At 35.5% G+C, this 19,103-nt stretch overlaps 5 protein-coding genes and 1 long non-coding RNA gene across 18 annotated transcripts in view; 3 read left to right on the top strand and 3 right to left on the bottom strand.

The window, feature by feature from the left end:
- LOC115238074 (zinc finger protein on ecdysone puffs) overlaps positions 1-2,875 on the bottom strand; it is a 6,389-nt gene extending 3,514 nt beyond the window's left edge. For 2 of the 3 annotated variants that reach the window (XM_029811603.1, XM_029811602.1), the window contains exons 1-3: positions 1,507-1,824; positions 1,276-1,419; positions 89-318 (exon numbers count right to left, since the gene is read on the bottom strand). In XM_029811603.1, the coding sequence (XP_029667463.1) occupies positions 89-318; positions 1,276-1,419; positions 1,507-1,824 (692 nt within the window). Of the gene's footprint in view, positions 1-88; positions 319-1,275; positions 1,420-1,506; positions 1,838-2,732 lie in introns of those variants that run through there. The other variant, XM_029811601.1, reaches the window with a different exon arrangement.
- Positions 2,876-3,363: 488 nt separating this feature from the next.
- Positions 3,364-5,452, top strand: LOC115238103 (mitochondrial ribonuclease P protein 1 homolog). Its single transcript, XM_029811659.1, has 3 exons — positions 3,364-3,984; positions 4,097-4,664; positions 4,796-5,452. The coding sequence occupies exons 1-3, from the start codon at positions 3,623-3,625 to the stop codon at positions 5,141-5,143; spliced, it is 1,278 nt and encodes a 425-aa protein (XP_029667519.1). The 5' UTR covers positions 3,364-3,622; the 3' UTR covers positions 5,144-5,452.
- On the bottom strand, positions 4,984-7,196 carry LOC115238108. Of its 5 annotated transcripts, none has more exons than XR_003884445.1 (3): positions 5,805-6,752; positions 5,483-5,709; positions 4,984-5,120 (listed from the first exon to the last, which is right to left on the bottom strand). It is a non-coding gene; the product is annotated as an uncharacterized LOC115238108 (long non-coding RNA). The 5 variants fall into 5 exon arrangements; XR_003884447.1 differs by lacking the exon at positions 4,984-5,120 and adding an exon at positions 6,764-7,196 and having other exon boundaries at positions 5,218-5,709; positions 5,805-6,239; XR_003884446.1 differs by lacking the exon at positions 4,984-5,120 and having other exon boundaries at positions 5,218-5,709; positions 5,805-6,239; positions 6,532-6,755.
- Positions 7,197-7,401: 205 nt separating this feature from the next.
- LOC115238102 (protein-L-isoaspartate O-methyltransferase domain-containing protein 1-like) lies at positions 7,402-10,190 on the top strand. The gene is made up of 4 exons (XM_029811658.1): positions 7,402-8,526; positions 8,608-8,742; positions 8,835-9,086; positions 9,182-10,190. The coding sequence occupies exons 1-4, from the start codon at positions 8,220-8,222 to the stop codon at positions 10,165-10,167; spliced, it is 1,680 nt and encodes a 559-aa protein (XP_029667518.1). The 5' UTR covers positions 7,402-8,219; the 3' UTR covers positions 10,168-10,190.
- A 338-nt stretch (positions 10,191-10,528) lies between these two features.
- The window catches only part of LOC115238100, a 30,061-nt gene continuing 21,486 nt past the window's right edge, over positions 10,529-19,103 (top strand). Inside the window, exons 1-6 of one of the 3 annotated variants that reach the window (XM_029811655.1) lie at positions 10,529-11,692; positions 15,558-16,129; positions 16,730-16,840; positions 17,259-17,350; positions 17,531-17,620; positions 17,991-18,094. In XM_029811655.1, the coding sequence (XP_029667515.1) occupies positions 15,573-16,129; positions 16,730-16,840; positions 17,259-17,350; positions 17,531-17,620; positions 17,991-18,094 (954 nt within the window). In that variant the 5' untranslated portion in view covers positions 10,529-11,692; positions 15,558-15,572. Of the gene's footprint in view, positions 11,693-15,557; positions 16,130-16,729; positions 16,841-17,258; positions 17,351-17,530; positions 17,621-17,990; positions 18,095-19,103 lie in introns of those variants that run through there. The other 2 variants (XM_029811656.1, XM_029811657.1) reach the window with 2 other exon arrangements.
- Positions 12,415-15,039, bottom strand: LOC115238104 (protein zyg-11 homolog B-like). Of its 5 annotated transcripts, none has more exons than XM_029811663.1 (5): positions 14,586-15,039; positions 13,492-13,723; positions 13,191-13,428; positions 12,930-13,124; positions 12,415-12,829 (listed from the first exon to the last, which is right to left on the bottom strand). In XM_029811663.1, the coding sequence occupies exons 2-5, from the start codon at positions 13,625-13,627 to the stop codon at positions 12,424-12,426; spliced, it is 975 nt and encodes a 324-aa protein (XP_029667523.1). In that variant the 5' UTR covers positions 13,628-13,723; positions 14,586-15,039; the 3' UTR covers positions 12,415-12,423. The 5 variants fall into 5 exon arrangements, with proteins under 5 accessions (XP_029667523.1, XP_029667524.1, XP_029667522.1 ...); XM_029811664.1 differs by having other exon boundaries at positions 14,590-15,039; XM_029811662.1 differs by having other exon boundaries at positions 14,600-15,039.

Here is a 19,103-nt window from a genome sequence, read left to right as displayed (position 1 = left end):
TATATATATAGGCAAATAGTTTGAAGAAAGACTGAGACTTACTGAAATTTGAAGAAACTATACCAATCACAGGTAATCGGGAGCTTACCTTTTCGGAACAGGCGGTTCTGCTTTTTCGTTATCAGAAGTCTTAACATCCTGCTGTTCCTTTTTGGCAGTCTGATTTTGTTTAGAGGCAGGAATTGGTTTAGAAGATTTATCGTTGCGATGTTGGATTTGGTTTCCGTTCATACGTTGACTGCCAGACTGGGGTGCACGAGATTGTTGTGCGGATGGGCCACGCCGCCCAGCAGGGCCATCTCGGGCTCGATTGCCCATCTATTCAAGTAGTAGAGGTCAACCGACCAAAAGTATCATGAGAAGTATCTGATGTAACTGTGATTCTTCTCAAATCGAGACACTGGTTCTAGAAACCACTTTGGGAATTTGAGGGAGAAAACAGTTCTATGGTCGATAAATGGAAGCAGAATGGAGCCGGTAAAATACCAAAACTCTTTCTTCCATTTCTATACCGAGTATGAAAGCAAAAAGGGGAGAACTGTTGAGTGCATCCCGATTTCGAATCGAGGATACATCGTGTGTTAGGTACGATCGCAACAATCATAAAGTACGATCATAATTATAAAAGTAGATATAATTTTTGCCACTAAAAATACTTGAGCAAAACTCGATGAATACTAATAAACGTGAAGACGAAGTTAAGTCAAAATCAAGTGAAATATGCAACTTGTATATAAGCGATAGTAGTTTTGAATAAAGTGCAACCACATTGATTTTAATATCATATTAGTGGACAGAAGACTCTGGTTACATAGACTATAAAACGGGGCAACGTCAGTTTCAAATTCGGTCCTGCAAAAACCTCCCCAGTGAACTTCCATCAGTAAGTAATAAATTGAGAATTATGTTCTGAAAAATCAACACACGTCTTTCAACAGTGCTCTTTTAATGAAATATTTTTGTAGACGATATCTAGGAGTCGTTCAGACAAGGCTGATCCATCAACAAGAATTAATTATATCTTAATGATTTCGCCGGCCACGTCTAATCGAGTGAGCGATATATCCTATTTAATCGATCGGCACAAGAAGAGGAATTTGTAATGTGTAGAATAATTAAGACAATTTGTGTCCACGCAAGGAAGCGTGGACTAAAGATTGTCAATTTACAACTCCTGTTTACGATACAGAAGAAGATCGTAAGCAAGTGTTAAAAGAAGTGTCGTAAGATTATGTTTGCTTCTAAAAGTGTCGTGTATTGCATGAAATCGCTTACTTTGTTGTAAGGTTGAGGACGTTGATTCTTTATAGGATGCCGTGCCGGTCGATCGCTAAATCGTCCCGAAGAATAGTTCTGTTGATTGGGATAATTCGATCCTGGTCCAGAATAATTATTTCCGAGACTCATGAGAGACGGTACCTACATTGATGCATAATAATAAATTAGAGCAATCCTAGAACACACACAATAAAATAAAATTTCAAAACAGAAACAACATTCTCGTACCTGTGGTTGCACTTCTTGCTGACTGCGAAGTAGATTTGTAAGAAGATTACTAGCAATTGCTAGCTGTGCCTGTGGTGATGCCAGAGAGAGATTATTATTGGGTGTAGGCAAGATGCCTCTGCCAGGCATCATACCACCTTCCCAGGGATTCATTCCACCCATACCACTGCCTCCGCTCATTCCTCCACTCATATTATTTCCCATATTATTATTACCCATGTTATTGCCGACTCTGTTACCACTGCCTCCACTACCGCCCCGATTGAAATTCCCTCGATTTCCAAAGGAATCTCGTTTCACTCCTCGGTTAAACGACATTGTGCTCCTTATGCTGTGGTAAACATTTTAAGATAATTAATTTCATTTTGTTTTTTAAAGATTTACATATGCAGAATCATATATATATATATATATACATAGGTCATTAGACAAGTTTTATGCAATACAGTTTTATTTATTTACAATCTTTGTATGAAAATAGGTCCATTAGAAACGATACACACACATACTTTTTCATTTAAATAAACCAATCGCTATCTATTGAGAATTGTCTTCTATTAGAAGATACTTTAAAATAACACTTATGTCTCGCTACGATTTATAGAATTAATATATTAAACTTATTTAATAATCCATATATGCTTTTTTCTTCAAATATCTTCTTCCTTTTTTTTTTCTTTTTTTTTTTTATGAAAACACGAAAATCTCAAAATATCCCAAGAGATATCAAAACTCAAAATATTCCAAATTTCAATTAGAAATAAATATGTACAGACACATCGTATCTTTATAATAAAGCTACATTAACAAAAGTTATACAAATATAAAATAAAGTTCATATGATGAAGGTAATAGAAACTATATATATGCCGGGTATTACGTATATGTGTTACATACATGACAAAAAAAAATTATAAACAAGAGTTTAATCTCAAAAACCAATTATTATGCATTAATAGATGTTGCGAATATAAGATATATGTTATAACGAATAATCCGTCGCACGCACGCACGCACGCACGCACACACAACACATAATATAATTATACTATTTTATGCCAAATACTCGGTATAAAGGCAACGTGGCGGATAACGCTTATTTGGAGCATCTTTAAAATTTGCGAAATCAAATCAGATATTGCTACAACTTATAAAATAATTGATGAAAGGTTCGATTTATTTAAATAATAATTATATATTACAGGAAAATTTTCAAATTTTCTTACCAAAGCGATAACACTCAATACAATGTACAGAAAAGTCGATAAGAATAACGAACGCAAATGAACGAACGATTGCAAATGGTGGTTGATGCAAGTTGGGTGAATCTCGTTGATTACCATGAGCAATGAAATAAGAAAGATAGATATTCGATATGTGTGCATACAACTGGGTATCGATCATGTAACTTTTCCCCTAGGGCGGAAACATGAAAGGCTGTATTTAGGTACAATTTCATGAGCTGCAACCTCGTGCAGCAAAGAGGTCACGTGATCGAAATGGACGAATCAGCAGCCACACCGTCGTCACTCATTCGTCCATCTCGATTACGTGACCTCTCTGCTGCCCGAGTTTGCAGCACATGAAATTGTACCTTTTCGATTTCCCACCCGGGGCTATATTCTCGAAACGTATCGCATACGATATTTATCATTGCGCAGCTAAAACCAGAGAGAAACCTGAGAGGAGCCACGCCGCCGTTTTTTCTGTAACGCTTTCTCTAGCCGGTACAGTGTTCCAGGCGATCTATGCGCTCAATGCGTGAAACGGAACGCACCCATTATATGACGTTTTCGAATGTAGCAGGTTTAATAGCTCCGAGAGCGATTAATGACGTCATTGCATCGTTTCTGCCAATAAAAGACTTGAATTCATAGTAAAATATAGTGATTAATTAATCCGGGTTGGATTAATCTGTTCATTCGAAAACGCTAATAGTTTACGTTCTTCTAACGTCTATAGTTCTTAAGCCTATCACCTATCGCCTAGCATTGTGCGATAGGCTTTACCTATACTGTGGTTATGTGCCTGTGTTTTCTTGCTGGAAGCACGTTATTCAAACGGCTTTAGTTGACAACAGTAACTCTCTTGTGTTACGAAAAATTACACTTGTAAAATGTACAATTATATGAGATGTCTAATTGTCTCAGTAAAATTTCATAAGAAATTTTTCACACAATCAACCCACGAAAATATTTTGTCACATGTGATCAATCGTCATACAAATACTCTTTGGAGTAAACGATTTTGTTGTCAAGCTACGATCCAGGAGAAAAACGATCGAACAAATATTGGTGTAAAATATAACTTACAGCAGAAGCTGGACAAATTTCTATCCGATCCTGAAAACAAGAAAGTTTTTGAAATATTAAAATTGGAGATAGACGTCATGCGACACAATGCTGAAAAAGTTCCTGAGGAACTTAGTACAAAAGACTGGTTGATATTGATAAAAATGACGAGCAAGACACAAAGAAGGTAAATATTTTATTTATTTATTTATTTTTTTGATAATATTTTTATAATTTTAAATATAAATAATATCTTGTGATTAAGTATATATATGTTTCCTTTTTTTAACATTATATAGAAAATACCTCAAATTTTTGTGGTTAAATGAGAAGGCACAGGTAAATAGAAAAGCAAAAAAAGAATTGAAGAAAACTGAAGCACTTGTTAAAAAGGCACAAGCAGAACAGGAAGATACTGGTGAAATAAAATATGGACTTTTACATAATACATTGTTTCTACGTATATATGATACAACCATAAATCGCTATTATAATAATAAATTACTTCAAGCTATGATGTTTGAACCAAAAATTGTGCTGGATTGTGGTTATGAAAATTACATGACTCAGCGTGAGATGCACGATTGTGCTAAACAGCTTACTCTGTCTTTTGCCACCAACCGCCTTCATGTGAATCCTATGTCTCTTTATTTTTGTAATATGGAAAACGATGGGTCGCTTTTGCAGTACTGCAATATCATCATGCCTAATTTACTGGATAATGATTTTCCAGCGATTATAACATCACAATCTTACTTAGATTTGTTTCCAAGGGACCAGCTAGTATATCTAACTCCACATTGTAGAACAGATATGACTGAATATAACCCTGATATGGTGTATATCATTGGTGCAATGGTAGACAAGGTAAGTTGATAAAATGTTTTTATCTTATTTTATATATTTTATATATATATTTATTTATTTTATATATATATTCACACACATATACATATTGTGTATATTTTTCATTAAGCCAATTTTTTCTTTATTTATAGCATAATCAACAACCTTTATCTTTGGCAAAAGCCAAGAAAGATGGTATACAGATGGCCAAATTACCCTTGGAAAAATATCTTCCTTGGGGTTCTGGTTCAACAAAGAGTTTAACGCTCAATCAGATGATAAGTGTATTGTTAGATTTAAGGCATACAAAAGATTGGAAGAAAGCATTAGAGCATGTACCAACCAGGAAATTGAGAGAGGCCAGAGAACATATGTTAGAATTAAAATTGAAGAGAACTTTACGCTTTAGAAAATCAGAAGCTCAAAGTTCCAATATTTTGAATTCAGATTCTGAGATTCAAACAGATTTTACATTTGCTAGTAGAAAAACAGATAATTGATATAATTTATTTTTTAATTATTATACATATTAAGTTACAATCAGTTACATCAGAAAAGACTGTTAATTATTTTCACTGTATTGTATTTATTTCTTTCCCAAAATTGACATTAATTTTGAAACTGCTATAGTAGATTATAATTTAGCCAAAATATTTTACAAGAGTATGCAAATTCGTTTAAATACGATTTTAGATTACATAAGAGGATGTCGCGTTACTTTATCATTTGACAGAAAATTTATTATGTAACATACTGTATATTGTATGTCAGCCGACACTTTTTAATAATAAACAGATTTCGTGATAATTGTAATTGATAGAAAATCGTTTGTGATTTACCTAGAGACACCTAGAGAATCTTCTAAAATTCTTGTTAGCTTTTATTATTTCTGTATCCAATATATGTTCCAGAAGCATCAAGCTGTGAAATGACATTGCCTAACGTTAACAATGCTTTATTTATATATACGTCTTCTTTAAATCTTTCTCCAGTAGCGCGAGTCTTCTTATTACGTCCCGAGCCCGCTAAATCAACTAAATGGACTTTGGCAACTATCGCAGTATTTCTGTGTAAAAAAGAGAGATTTTTATTTTTACAAATTTAATAACACAGGATAGCGAAAAAATACAATAAAAGAATCAAGTAAAAAATTATACTCACGGATCATTTTTCTTTTGTTCATACATATATCGTAAATATAACATGGCTACGACTGCTATGCACATTCATAGCAGTCGCGCTCGTTGTACGACATGTAGATCCCTCAATCAAATATTGCAAAGTCTCTTCGGCATTTCCGACTTTTTTTTCGGTAATGCCACATATTTTTAAATTTTTTCTGAGGTTTCTAATATTTATATGATAGATTGATTCTTTTGCTTATTAGATAATAGGTCATAGAATTGGTCTTGATATAATTCCATATATGATATAATTACTTTAAAGCTGTCCTCCTTCAGTTTTATTCTTTCAAATATATGTTTTGGGTAAGTCTTGGTATTATACCTTTGTCTCCCGTTTCTACATAATTTGTGCCCATAGAATGAGTTTTGCCACTGCCGGTTTGTCCATATGCCAGTATGGTAACATTATAGCCTGATATGAAAATTATTTATTTTTAATATAATAAAATATAATATTTTTAATATAATAGAAACATATATCTTCAGATTATAAGGAATATATATAGAAATATTTAGGTGGTGATCGTAGTCATCTCGCTCGCTCTTGCTTTCGACGACTCTCCAGCAGCATCGAGGATCTTTCCTTATCTACATTACATAAACATCTTATAAAATAAAAACTAAAACTTTTATTTTATATTTTATCAGTTTGAAAATAATTGTAATGGATTAATGAGATTTTTGCGATTAAAATGACACCAAACATGACTCTCAGGCTTCTCTCTGCCGGCATTCCCGCTTGCCGCTCTCAGGTTTCTCTCTGGTATTAGCTTCATGTGCTCGTCATTCCTGTCGACCCTTAAAGATTGGGTGCGTTCAGGACACACAACCGTTGAGCATCGTCTTGTCAACACTCGACGTTGATTTGTTGGTTCTAGATGTAAGAACCAATCACGTTTGATTGCTGCTCAATTCGGTTGTGTCTCCTGAACGCACCCATTGGCAATTGGCAGGAGTGACGGCACTGGTAACTGGTAACATCGTAACATCCCGCAGTCCCGCATCCCGTTATTCCCGTTGACTTGATTTTGTCCAATGGCGTAGGAGCGTCCGTCAATCGCTCGGTTTGTTTTGTAGTATCAGCTGATGGACTTGATGAACCTTTCGCATTATAAAAATACAAGTCCAACCACGAACCACGGAGCACGGAGCCACGGAACGGAGGCCGTTCTAGTGCGTTTCACGGCATTACGTCGTGGTCGTCGTGTCGTGTCCTGTCGTGTCGTGTCGTCTCGTCAACGTAATATGCCAACAACGTTCTCTATCGCTAACAAAGTAATAGCATCGAGACAGAGTTGTTTTCCACTTTAACGACTCGTCGACTCCATATTATCGGCTGTGATCATCATATTGTGCTTCGATTTGTGTGGTAATGCCTGTTATCTAACTTCCTAATTAACGACATCGTGTCGTTACACTACGTGTTACGAGCGTCAGCGATATCGTTGTGTTGGGAAATTACAAAATAAACATACACTGCCAAAAAAATTCTTAAACGCGTTTGCCCACTTTGTGTGTAACTTGGTTCATCTACTATTAAAATCGTTATTTGCAGGTTTGCTCGTTTATTCGTTTACTCGTTTACTCGTTTACTCGTTTACTCCTTCACTCGTTATTCGATGCGAAAGAGAGGGGGAGACGTTGTTATCGTAAATAAACATAAGTTTATATCTCGTGTGTTTTTTTTCATCGTAGATCACGGATTTCTTGTTTTATTCGTCGTTTAAAAATGGATAAGCCGCTATGTCATATACTATCACATTATCACATCGTCAGATGATCGAGAATAATCGAACTAACGATTGGGAGATTAACAATAAGTTAGATGAACGCGACGACATCGCTAATATATCTGCGTGACTTTCATATTATTCATAATTAATGCCTCATATGTACTTTGACCTGACAAGCTGTTTTTAAAGCCAAGTCTACGCGTTGTCTGTGTGTGTATGGGTCTAATTATTTTCTAATTTTTGAAAAATATATATCGTGAATATAATTCATTGAATTATTGTTATATAAATCACATAGAGTATGTTTGAGCAAAAATCTTGTAATGGGACTTGCTGATTGTATTCGAGTTAGGATTGTGATTATTTCTGAGTCACTGCTTCTTACAAGTAATATCTTATATTAAAGGTGATGCCCTGGATACACAATATCGCACAGATGCGTATAAATATAACTTCCTTATTGCAGACTTTGATAATTAAGCATTTTTTATCAGTTTCTTATTTAGTCGCTGTTTTACTATAACAATGGTATTATTTCAAAATCTGGAATCTTTTATTAATTTTTTTCATCTATACGCTACAATTCTTTGCATAGTGACATCGTAATAAATTGATACGCTTATCGAATATATCATAGAACTCTTGATACTTTGATAAACATGGGAGGAGCTGTGAGCAGTGGACAGGACAATGACGAATTAGTGGATAATTTAATGGTATCGGGATATATCAGAACAAAGAAAGTGGAGCAAGTTTTTAGAGCCGTGGATAGAGCCGACTATGTTCTATCCTCTTGCCGAGAAGGCGCTTACAAGGATCTAGCGTGGAAACATGGAAATATACATTTATCAGCTCCCTGTATATACAGCGAAGTATTGGAAGGACTCAGTTTAGAACCTGGCTTAAGTTTCCTGAATCTTGGATCGGGAACTGGCTACCTCAGCACAATGGCAGGATTGATATTACGTAAGAAACTTGTCGTTTTAATACGTGCCGATATATATAATACATTGAATATATGTGATATTTTTGTGATATCCTTTTTAGAACAACACGGAACGAATCATGGCATCGAATTGCATGAAGATTGTTTAAAATATGCATACGAAAGATTGGAGGAGTTCAAGCAAAAGTCTTTGGCTCTAAATGAATTTGATTTCTGTGAACCAATATTTGTACAAGGTAAAATGATTGAACACGGGAGAAGTGACGCGCAATGTGTGCGTGAACTTGTATCAAATGTTATATTAATTACATAATAATATATCCAATAGGAAATTGTCTCAGTGTCATACCTGGCAGACAATACGATAGAGTATATTGCGGAGCAGCGTGTCCAGAAAGTCACGAAGTATTTATTAAGCAATTTGTACGTATCGGAGGTATATTGGTAATGCCTTACAGAGATCAATTGTTACGTGTGCAAAGAATGGATGAGGATATCTGGACGCAGTACTCGATGCTTCCTGTATCGTTCGCGACTCTAGTCATACCTCCAGCCTCGGAACACAATTTATTTCACCTACGTACGTAATCTATACGCTTCATGAGCAGATAGTTATTATTTATTGTTAATATATGAAAAAAATATTTGACACTATTTTCGAATTGTACGTTGCAGCGGAGTGTAATCCTCTACCTCTGCAAGAGTTGTGTCGTGGTAGAATTCGACATTATCTACGTCAAAATATCTGGCGCGAACATCCTGATCTCGAGACCGAGAAGCCTATAGTACCGGTACAGCAAAGACAGACTCCGCAACAACGTACCCTCAGACGTTTCGTAATACCCATCTTTGAGGAATCCGACGAGGCCTTAACCGACGATGAACAAGAAATTGGACGAGCGCGTTTCTTGCTGAATGCGCGTCTCGCTGATGCACATCCTGGAGAAGCTATTACGACGACTCTGCAATTAGTACGAGCCGTCATACAACCGAATCAGAACGATAGTGAAGAAAATCAACGGGTTTCGAGCAACGTTAGCGAAGATATTCGAGACGCAGCTGTGACCACGAGTTTTCAGATACGTCAACAAAGGCGAAGATCATCCGTGAGGAATTTAGCTTCAAGTACAAGCACAGACGGCACAGACGGCACAAGCGCCGCAGGTCACAGTTCCACTACTGTGACCGCGGATATAAACGACAACAACGAGGAGGAGAGCGAAAGAGACGCGGGGAAATCGGCAACCGCGTATTCTAATATGAGTGACAGCGAGAGTGACGCCGAGCAGGAGAACGCTTTCGCGCAACGCAAGAAAATCGCGAAACGCGAGAAGACGGATAGCGGTATAGTGGACGATATGAATTTCAGTAATGAGGACGTTAGTTCTAGCTCCAATACCAATCACTCCGACTCCGACATCACTGATACAACGGACACGGGCGACGCGATGGACGTGGAGCTGCCCGACGCCATTTACAGCTCTTGCAGAAATACATACGGCTCTCACTCCATGTCGAAAGAATCTACCTCCCGCAAGAACGCAACTATCGTGCACTTTGTAGACAGTAACGCGTTCGCTGTTTACATGAGGGAAAAGATACAACAGTTACCATTGCCTTTTTCGATAAAGCTGTACATGAACTATAATCGTAAGTTATAAAAGCGCATCTATCACTTTTATTACGCAATGATTTCACACTGTTTTTTTTTTTTTTCTTTCGTGTATGCATTTCGCAAACTTGTATAATCTACAGAGAGTTCCATCATCCCGAATGATGTTTTTAATACAAATTCCTATCTCGAGCTATATCATATTTTGTGTATCTTACGATGCCACTTAATCGCTACTGATATACCTTATGTCGTTTGCAGATAAGAAATCCTCGACATACGACTTTTTGCCAATATTGAGTTATCCTACTACTCCTACTTCCTACAAACTTTTTTTTCTATTCTATCGATATTATTATTTTATTGATATTATATTGATATTATTTGTCTTTATGTAACAAATAGAAACAAGGTGTATATAAAATTAAGATAATTAGGAATAAGATTATTAGGAAGATTTTTTAAGATATCCCAGTTTTTTTTTGGTTGCATATTTGATATACTTTACGAAATAAATCTCGGCGGCAGGATCAAATACGATGCTCTGAAAAAACGTTTGTATTTCAAAATTCTGTCAATTCTGAACAGCCGAGGATATTTAAGAACAGGATATAAGAGAATATATTAATATATATATATATACATATATATATATGGGAACATATGATATAAGAGAGTAAGATTTTCTTTTTTACCGATCCGAACAAATTTGAAACGGGAAACAAACGGGATTGTACAAAGCATAAAGTAACGAAACTCGAATAAACCATACGCGGAAAAATCGTAAGGCAGATTACAAAAGTTTCGTTGCTTTACATTATTCTTACGGTCCACGACAAAGGTATATAAATCTTTGAGATGGCGCCAAAATTTGAATTGTTTATTGTAAACCTACACCGCGACCTCTTTTCCCTTCTCCCTTCTAAGCAATGGCAATGATACCACTCCACGCACCGTACGTATATACACGTACACAGATCGTGAATTAGGCTGCATAGGGTGCATTCGGAGGGGGTGTGCGGTGTGCGCTGTGCGCGGACGGATTGTCCGATAGAAGAAAGCTAACGCCCAGCATCCCGGCAGGTCGCGCGACTTTGCGCTTTGCGTATCCCGTGATAAGCATCGAAAAGAGCGATCAGTATCAGTATCAGTGCATACGACCTCGTTCGCAAGGTCGAATCGAGATTTTTCGATCGCTCATTCGCGTTCGTCTTCGTCTTCATCTCTCACAGCCACTTTGCGACGATCGCGTACCGTTTCGTTCCGAATCGCGAATCTTTCTCGACGATGTACGATGGAATCGATCCAAATGCACCGGATACCCCCGGAGATTCGCACCTCGCGCGATACTCGCGAGTAAGTCTAACTAATCGTAAACGCGAGATCACCGGGTCCTGCCTATACGCGAGAATACATCGACGTCGTCATGATGGAGCAACGTCGATGCGAAAAGAAACGAGGAGGGTAGCGGATTGAGCGGCAACCAAGATAGCAACAGAGGCAACTCGCGCTCGTTTTTCCTTTATTTCCGAGTATCGCGAAAAGTAAATAATAAGCGCAGAATTATAAGTAAGGTAAGAAACATGATGATATTGCATCGATGTATAATATACATATAATATGTTTACCGTATGCCAAAACGGATCATGGTCATTATTTGGATCGCATATTATAGCAAAATTTATTATTACATCGTGAACGATTAATAGCATATATGAATATTTTTGATTTTCAACATTGCTTTTTATCTCTTTTCTCATTTTCTAATTTTTATTGTAATTATAAATAATATATGTACACACACGCGCGTAACTTGTGATTTATATTTATAATACATCTCGATTATATACGAAAAATGAGATAATAAATCCATAACAAATTCTTGTAGCCTTATTCAAAAATTCTCAATCTGTGACTATACGTTTACACGTCACTCATCTTAATCGAGTTTAATATAATTAATAAAACTGCCCAATCACATCAGTTATTCCATTCTTCAGAGGAATAGCTATTGCCAATTTTTACACTAATATGGATGTTATTAAACCCGATTAAGGATGATGTTTAAATTATAGTCTATAAATAAATAGTCTATTTACAATATATTTTAGTCTATTTATTTCGAAATAAACGACCGCGTTTCTTATTTTGTTTCATTGCATTGTGAAAAATCATAGCCCTTGTTTTATTTGTCATGTCATAAATATATAGGATAATTTCTAGATATTGAACATTCGATTACTATTGGTGATTTCAGGTAATGTCAAGCACCTGGAGATATATTCAAGTAAATAAATATCACTCTCTACTCACCCGACAAATCTAAAGTCGTCAAATAAGGCATACAATTAAGAGCTCTTAGAAAATCTGTTATTTTTGGCCTAGCTGGTGCAAAAACTTCAAAACCGTGTGGATCTTTTTCATCGGAAATGTCTAAATGCCTTAATTCATTTAACTCCAGTAATACTGGTATTAAACTTCCACACCCACTTATTTTTAAATTGTACATATTTAATGTCTTTAAACGATCTTTACATTTTCTTAACGGTGTTATATCATCAACTCTTGTACAAGATATATCTAAGCTCTCTAAAAGGGGAAGATCTTCGACTACTATGTCCAAACCATGTTTATTAAATTCTGTCCCTGAGACATTCAAGGTGTGAAGCGCCTTTAATTTGTTTAATGTTGCAATATCTACCATGCGTTGTCTACAACACAAAATATGTGTACAAAGTTATAAAATTATCAACAATCTCCTATAATTCAACTTAAAAATGTGTTGTAATGTGTGTGAAGCTTGATAATAACCTTGAAAAATCCATAAAGCTTCCTTTAGCTACACTTAGCGACCTAAGATTTTGTATACTCCAATCACCTAAACAACTAATTAAATCATTAACAGTTATTTTAAGTCCATTTACTATTAAATCTATAACTTTATGTTGCTTAAGAACACTTAAGCCTTTAGCTGATAATGTCGACGCGTCTTTCAGTCGTACATGCCTAAAAGAAAATTAAGTATTGTTATAAATTCTTTCTTTTAATTAAATTTTAATTAAATCTCATCACCTTAATCTAGTGGTCTTGGAGTCAAAAAGTGTAATTGTCAAGTCGGACAAAGTTTTTTTTTCACACAGGTTGGATAATAATTGCTCCGACACTTCGGCCGGCAAAAAGGCGTCTGGATGCTTAAAGGTAAGCCGAGTTGCAGAGTTGGAGGGAGCATCATTAGATAATGTTCTACCTATTGTAGTATCAAAAGCAACTTCTGCACTATTACTATTCAATGTACAGACATCTTGTTGATCTAAAATATATGCTTCTTTAATTCTGCAAAGTTTGCAATGTATAATTTCATACAGACACTTACCGGAAACAATGGTACTATTAGGAGTAGTGGAAGAATGTAGACTTGTATCACCGAGATGAACCTCGCACAAGCCTAGAACGTTACCGCAGATGAAATCGATGCAAACCTCCTGGAGACTTCTTGGAGATTCAAACATTTTATATTTCTGCTGTCATTTAACAATTTCTGGTCCTTTTTTACTCTATTGACTTTTCATACAACATTAGTCATCTGTGTATTCACAATCTCGTACCTTTAAAATGCAACATTAATAAAAATGCGTGAACACTTTGATATATTTCACATCTTCATTTTTTAATATTTCAAATAAATTATACCCGCGCATATTAGATCATATGATGTCAAATAGGATGATATAAAACGGAAGAATTTTCTTCCGTGTCAAAACGTATGTCAAAATAACGTCACGTGAATGGTGCACGAATTAATTGTATAAAAGAAACTGTAAACTTTCTCGGGCACTTTCCTAATCAAAACAGAACATCAATGGAGGAAAGTGCATATTCTTGCCAGTATCGCTCGGATGTGATAGTGTTTTAAATATTATGATTACGTAATAATACGCGGAAGTGGAGAACTAATATACTGACTAAACATTCCTATCGCGAGGATTGTGTTAAAATCAAGGATAACCGCGATTAATCCGAAATCGCGTCATTTGTCGAATTTCCCTGCCAGAAGTATTTAATACCGAGTCCAAATACGACACGCGACTTTGCGGAATAGCGAGAATAAAGCCCTCTAAAATAACCGCGAAAGATTGCGGACTCTCATCTGTGACGAGGATGCCATATTGACTCGTCAAATGTCAAAACAGACCAAAAAAAGAGCACAACTGTCATCGTTGTCGTCGTCGTCGTCATTGGTGCGGCGCAGTACAATCACACCGATTTGTGTTGCATATATTATTATATTATTATATTGCAACGCACACTACTGAGACGCACACGCGCGACGATAGCGCAATAAAGCGAATCGTTTTATCTCGGCTGACGGCCGATTGGGCCGATTCGTCGTCAGCTGATTTTGGCCGCTACACGAGAATTAGAATAAATGTCAATTTCTCGATTCCGTTACGTATGTGACGTACATACATACGTATAAGTACCTCGATGAGAACGTTGTCGACGTCGTGACATCCGTTGATATTGCTTTATTACCCATATTAATCGCGCTCGCGCGTACAACGTTCCGATGTCCATGTATGTATGCACATGCGAGTGACGGGCAGCGATCGGTCGTCGGTCGCTGACGTTGACGTGACGACGTGACTGGTGACTGTAGTATCGTGAGAGGAGAGATCTGTGTTTGTGGTTTAGGTCCGTCGCTCTCGTATAGTCAGTTGGTTATTGACACATTGCCAATATGGCGGTAAAGTGAAAAAGGCTTCTGCAACATGCATCGTGATCTCATTCTCGCGCAGTGAGAGTTTTCCCAGGTAACTCTCTCACCACGTCTTATTGTCGATGCGAGACGCAATTGACACGCCAGTCAGTTCATAGATTCTCTTTAATACATCTGTATACATTTTTATAGTTTCTTTAAACTTTATATATGTATATATATGTATATATATGTGGTGTATTATCAGTATTATCAGCGAAATTTTACATCCAAATATCCGCATTCTTAAGCATCAACCACAGACTTATATATATGTATATAGAAGTCAACCGAAATTATGTATATATATGTGTGTATATGTGTGTATTATCAGCGAAATTTTACATCCAAATATCCGCATTCTTAAGCATCAACCACAGACTTATATATATGTATATAGAAGTCTGTGGCTTCAACCGAAATTTGGATCGATAATACCTAATCGAAGATACGGTGTATAAATTCAGATAATGGTTTCGAATTGGAAATATGAAGATTATTTATTTATATTAACGGCTTTAATGCTAACATTAATATTTCTACTAATACAATATATTATAATAAAATAGTCTGCTATTATTCTTTACCATGGGTACAAGCTTAAAAAAATACATTCGTATAAGGGAAAATACATATCTTATATACTATTGTCATGTAGAATATTATTTTTTTCATGCCTACAGATTGATCGAACGAAGATGAAGTCGACCGTACCCGGCGTCTTTCTTTTTCTGTATCTCTGCTGTGTGAATTCGCCGAGTGTTACCACGAACTTGGAGCCGTTTTGCGGTGGTCATTTGACGGATCCTAAAGGCGTCATACATACGCCGAATTTCCCCGGGCCGTTTCCGGTCCCGATCAAGTGTCGCTGGGTGATCGACGTGTCCGACATCCCATCGACCAATAGCTCCATCGTCGTCTACCTGACGCAGCTCTACGTCTACAAAGGACTTCGCTTCACCGAGTACGCGTACTACGAGTCCGAGACCATGAACTTCGGAGCGGCCTTGATGAAGGAGGTGACTGAGGGTAACGTCTTCGAGTACCGACGTCTTAGGACTTTCAGGCCATTTCTGGTGGTCGATTTTGAACTCGATCGACTCGAAGGCAATCACGTCAGAGTGTTGAACGACCTGCTCGACGTGTATGGATTCAATGTGACATACGAAATGACCGAGCAACATCCCAATTCTGAATCCTGCACTATGCGCGATTGTTCCTTCGCGGGAAACTGTCTCGTCACCGCGGATTACACGTGAGTTTTCAAGTCTTTATAATCCGCTATATTATTCCGATACTAGCGCATGCATTAGTACTATAGCATCTGCATATACGATGCCCGACTAAATTAGCTCTTAATCAATTTAAAAGAGATGCAAATTTTGCATTTTTTCATATAAAATAGTTGTACAGTACTAGTAGCACAATAGCGTAATAGTGATAAATATTGTATTTCTATGGAGTGTTGTGTGTGTATGGATCCCTCTAAAATGGGATATGTATACTTAAATATAGCGATGACAATTTATAAAAACGTTAAATAACAATCGATTAAAAATTCTTTTACAAAAATACAACATTTGTAAAAGCGAAATTAACGTACGACCGTCCGCGTTGTTGGAGTTAAAGAGAAATTTTTCAGACAATTCTGACGTGCAAAAGTGTAATTAGTATCAGAGTAGAAGATTAATTCAATTAATTAAGAAAATCCAAGATATTAAGCAAATGCATATCTATGAAAGATAGTTTTAATATCGGGAAATTACGAATCTTAGTATTCAAGTTTCTTTAATCATCTTGCACTCTCCACTGGGGACGCATGATTTTCGTGATTGTTATATTTTTCCTATCGCAGGTCTTTCTGGTGCGACTGTTTCTACGGTTTTAGCGGAAAAAGCTGCAACGAAGGTCCGTTATGTTTCAATGATGAACATAGTACAGTTTGTCAAAATGGAGCTACATGCAGGTATGAATATACATATATCAATATACAAGAATCGTAATATTTAAAAAGTTTTATATTTATTTCGCAATAAATTAAATGGTTATGTACACTATCCTCTATTTTATATTGATTTATACTAAATAATTTTTAAATGAAATTCTTGCAACGCGTGATTACGACCACGTAAATAATATATTATTCGTGTTAAATATATTCATCGCCATTATATCATTTGAGTATATTTACATTGTATTGTTTATAATAATTGGAAAAATAATAAATACAAGCTATTTTTTTTCTTCCCAGAGATCAAAATTTTTAATTTACGAGTTGATCAAATAAAAATAATCATATTTCACAGAAATAAATAAAAATATGTATGTTTCTGCAATGATGTTAATATTTGTGAATAATAACAATTGCTTTGTTTATTTCACAGACAAATTGGAGCGGAAGCAATGCATTGCGATTGTCCGAACGGCTATGTCGGGCATAACTGCGAAACTCGGCTTATGGATACTTTAGACACCGGTAATATTTTATATCCATGAAATAGAGAGCTTTACCTATTTTATCTTGCTATGCGGATTCTTTATGCTTATTGTGTTGATAATAAGGCCGAGTAAAGTATGAATAGAGATTGTGTTGAAACGTGAAAATTTCTGGAATTTTGTACGTGAATTCTATAATTGATTGATTATCTCTTTACAGAATGCGCTTCGGAAAATTGTATACTGCAATGTCCACTCGACAATCAGCAGCAACCGTGCATTTGTAAAGATGGCACGAAGATATACAACAGTGAGTTTCTTAACGTTTTATATATATATAGTTTATCGTCACGTTATCGTCATCACAATTTTTTATTATTTGCATTTCGCATGCATGCAAAGTAGTGCAATCTTTTTTTAGCTTTAGACCTTAATTAATTTTGACTTTATTTTTTTTTCTTTAAAGAGAATCTTTTTTAATATAATTAGTATCAAATATTTGTGTGTGTGTGTGTATTACTAACTTCTAAATATATTAAAATGCTGTTAAAATAAAATATTCAAAAAAAGTTAAATGAAGAATAAGATTCCTGACAGAAATTGCTGACAGAATTTATACATCATAGAAAACATTGCGAACTTTAAACATCCTATATAACGCATGGATTTTATATTCGTAGATCGATCAAGATACGAATGCAGAATCAAATTGTCGAACGTTACGTCCCTCCGCACGGGCTTGACATCTCAACATGGAAGCTTGGAATCAATCGTCAGCAAACAGGTAAGTGAACAACTTGGAAATACGTCAAACTTATTGTTAGTTTATATAAATGTTCGATAAAAATATATTCGGATTTGTTTTCAATGACAACAGCTTATTAAATGACGCAGGCTTCGTCCGATGCGAAATGACACACTTCATAAATATTTACGATAAGAATATAACCACGCATGCTTTGGCGCGTGTACTCGCGTGTTTATATGAAAACGAGATATATGTATATGTTGATTATATAAGAAAATAGAATTTCCTGCTATTAAAATAGCACATACATATAGGTGCGCGTACAGACGTATTTCATTGGAAACATCGCGAAGAATTCCCCGCAATTATATTCTCTCTTTAACGTAAGCACAAGCATGACATTGCACTTGATCTTCGTCATATGCGGTAAATTTCGAATTGCTGTTGTTATATACACGATATTTATACACATGTGTATGCCATAACAATTTTTGTCCATTTACGTCAATGCGCTGAAGAATTCCTAAGCGCGTCTTTCTCTGAATACAAGAACATTATTACTTATAATCCAATCTATGTAAATAAATCCAAAAAGCAATCGATTGACCAAATATTGCAATTTGAGCACAGCTTGACGTTTTTATTTCGTAACAATGAAGAAATATCCAATACACATGCACATATTTACTTGAAAGTTAGCAAACTTATATATTTATCACATATATGATTATATTCATTGAAATAATTTTTTATGATAAATTTTAAAATAAATTATTGTATCTAACATTTGAAAGCTAAGGCTGAACATTTCATAATAAATATAAGCTATAACTAACCGTTGAAAGCTTAGGTTACAGATCTTTGCTATTATTTAAGCTATTAATACGCTTTAAGATTATAACTTACAGCTCTTTGCTATTATTATAAAATAATATTTTATGCATATAATAATAATATCTAAATTATCCAATCTTTAATATAAAAAAAAAAAATATTTTTTTTTTTTTTTTTTTTTTTTTTTTTTTAAAATTTTTAATTAAAAAAA

The sequence above is a fragment of the Formica exsecta genome, unplaced genomic scaffold (genome assembly GCF_003651465.1).
Source record: "Formica exsecta isolate Colony F162 unplaced genomic scaffold, ASM365146v1 scaffold32, whole genome shotgun sequence".
In the NCBI taxonomy this organism is placed as follows: domain Eukaryota; kingdom Metazoa; phylum Arthropoda; class Insecta; order Hymenoptera; family Formicidae; genus Formica; species Formica exsecta.
This window is presented reverse-complemented; position numbering and strand designations above follow the sequence as displayed.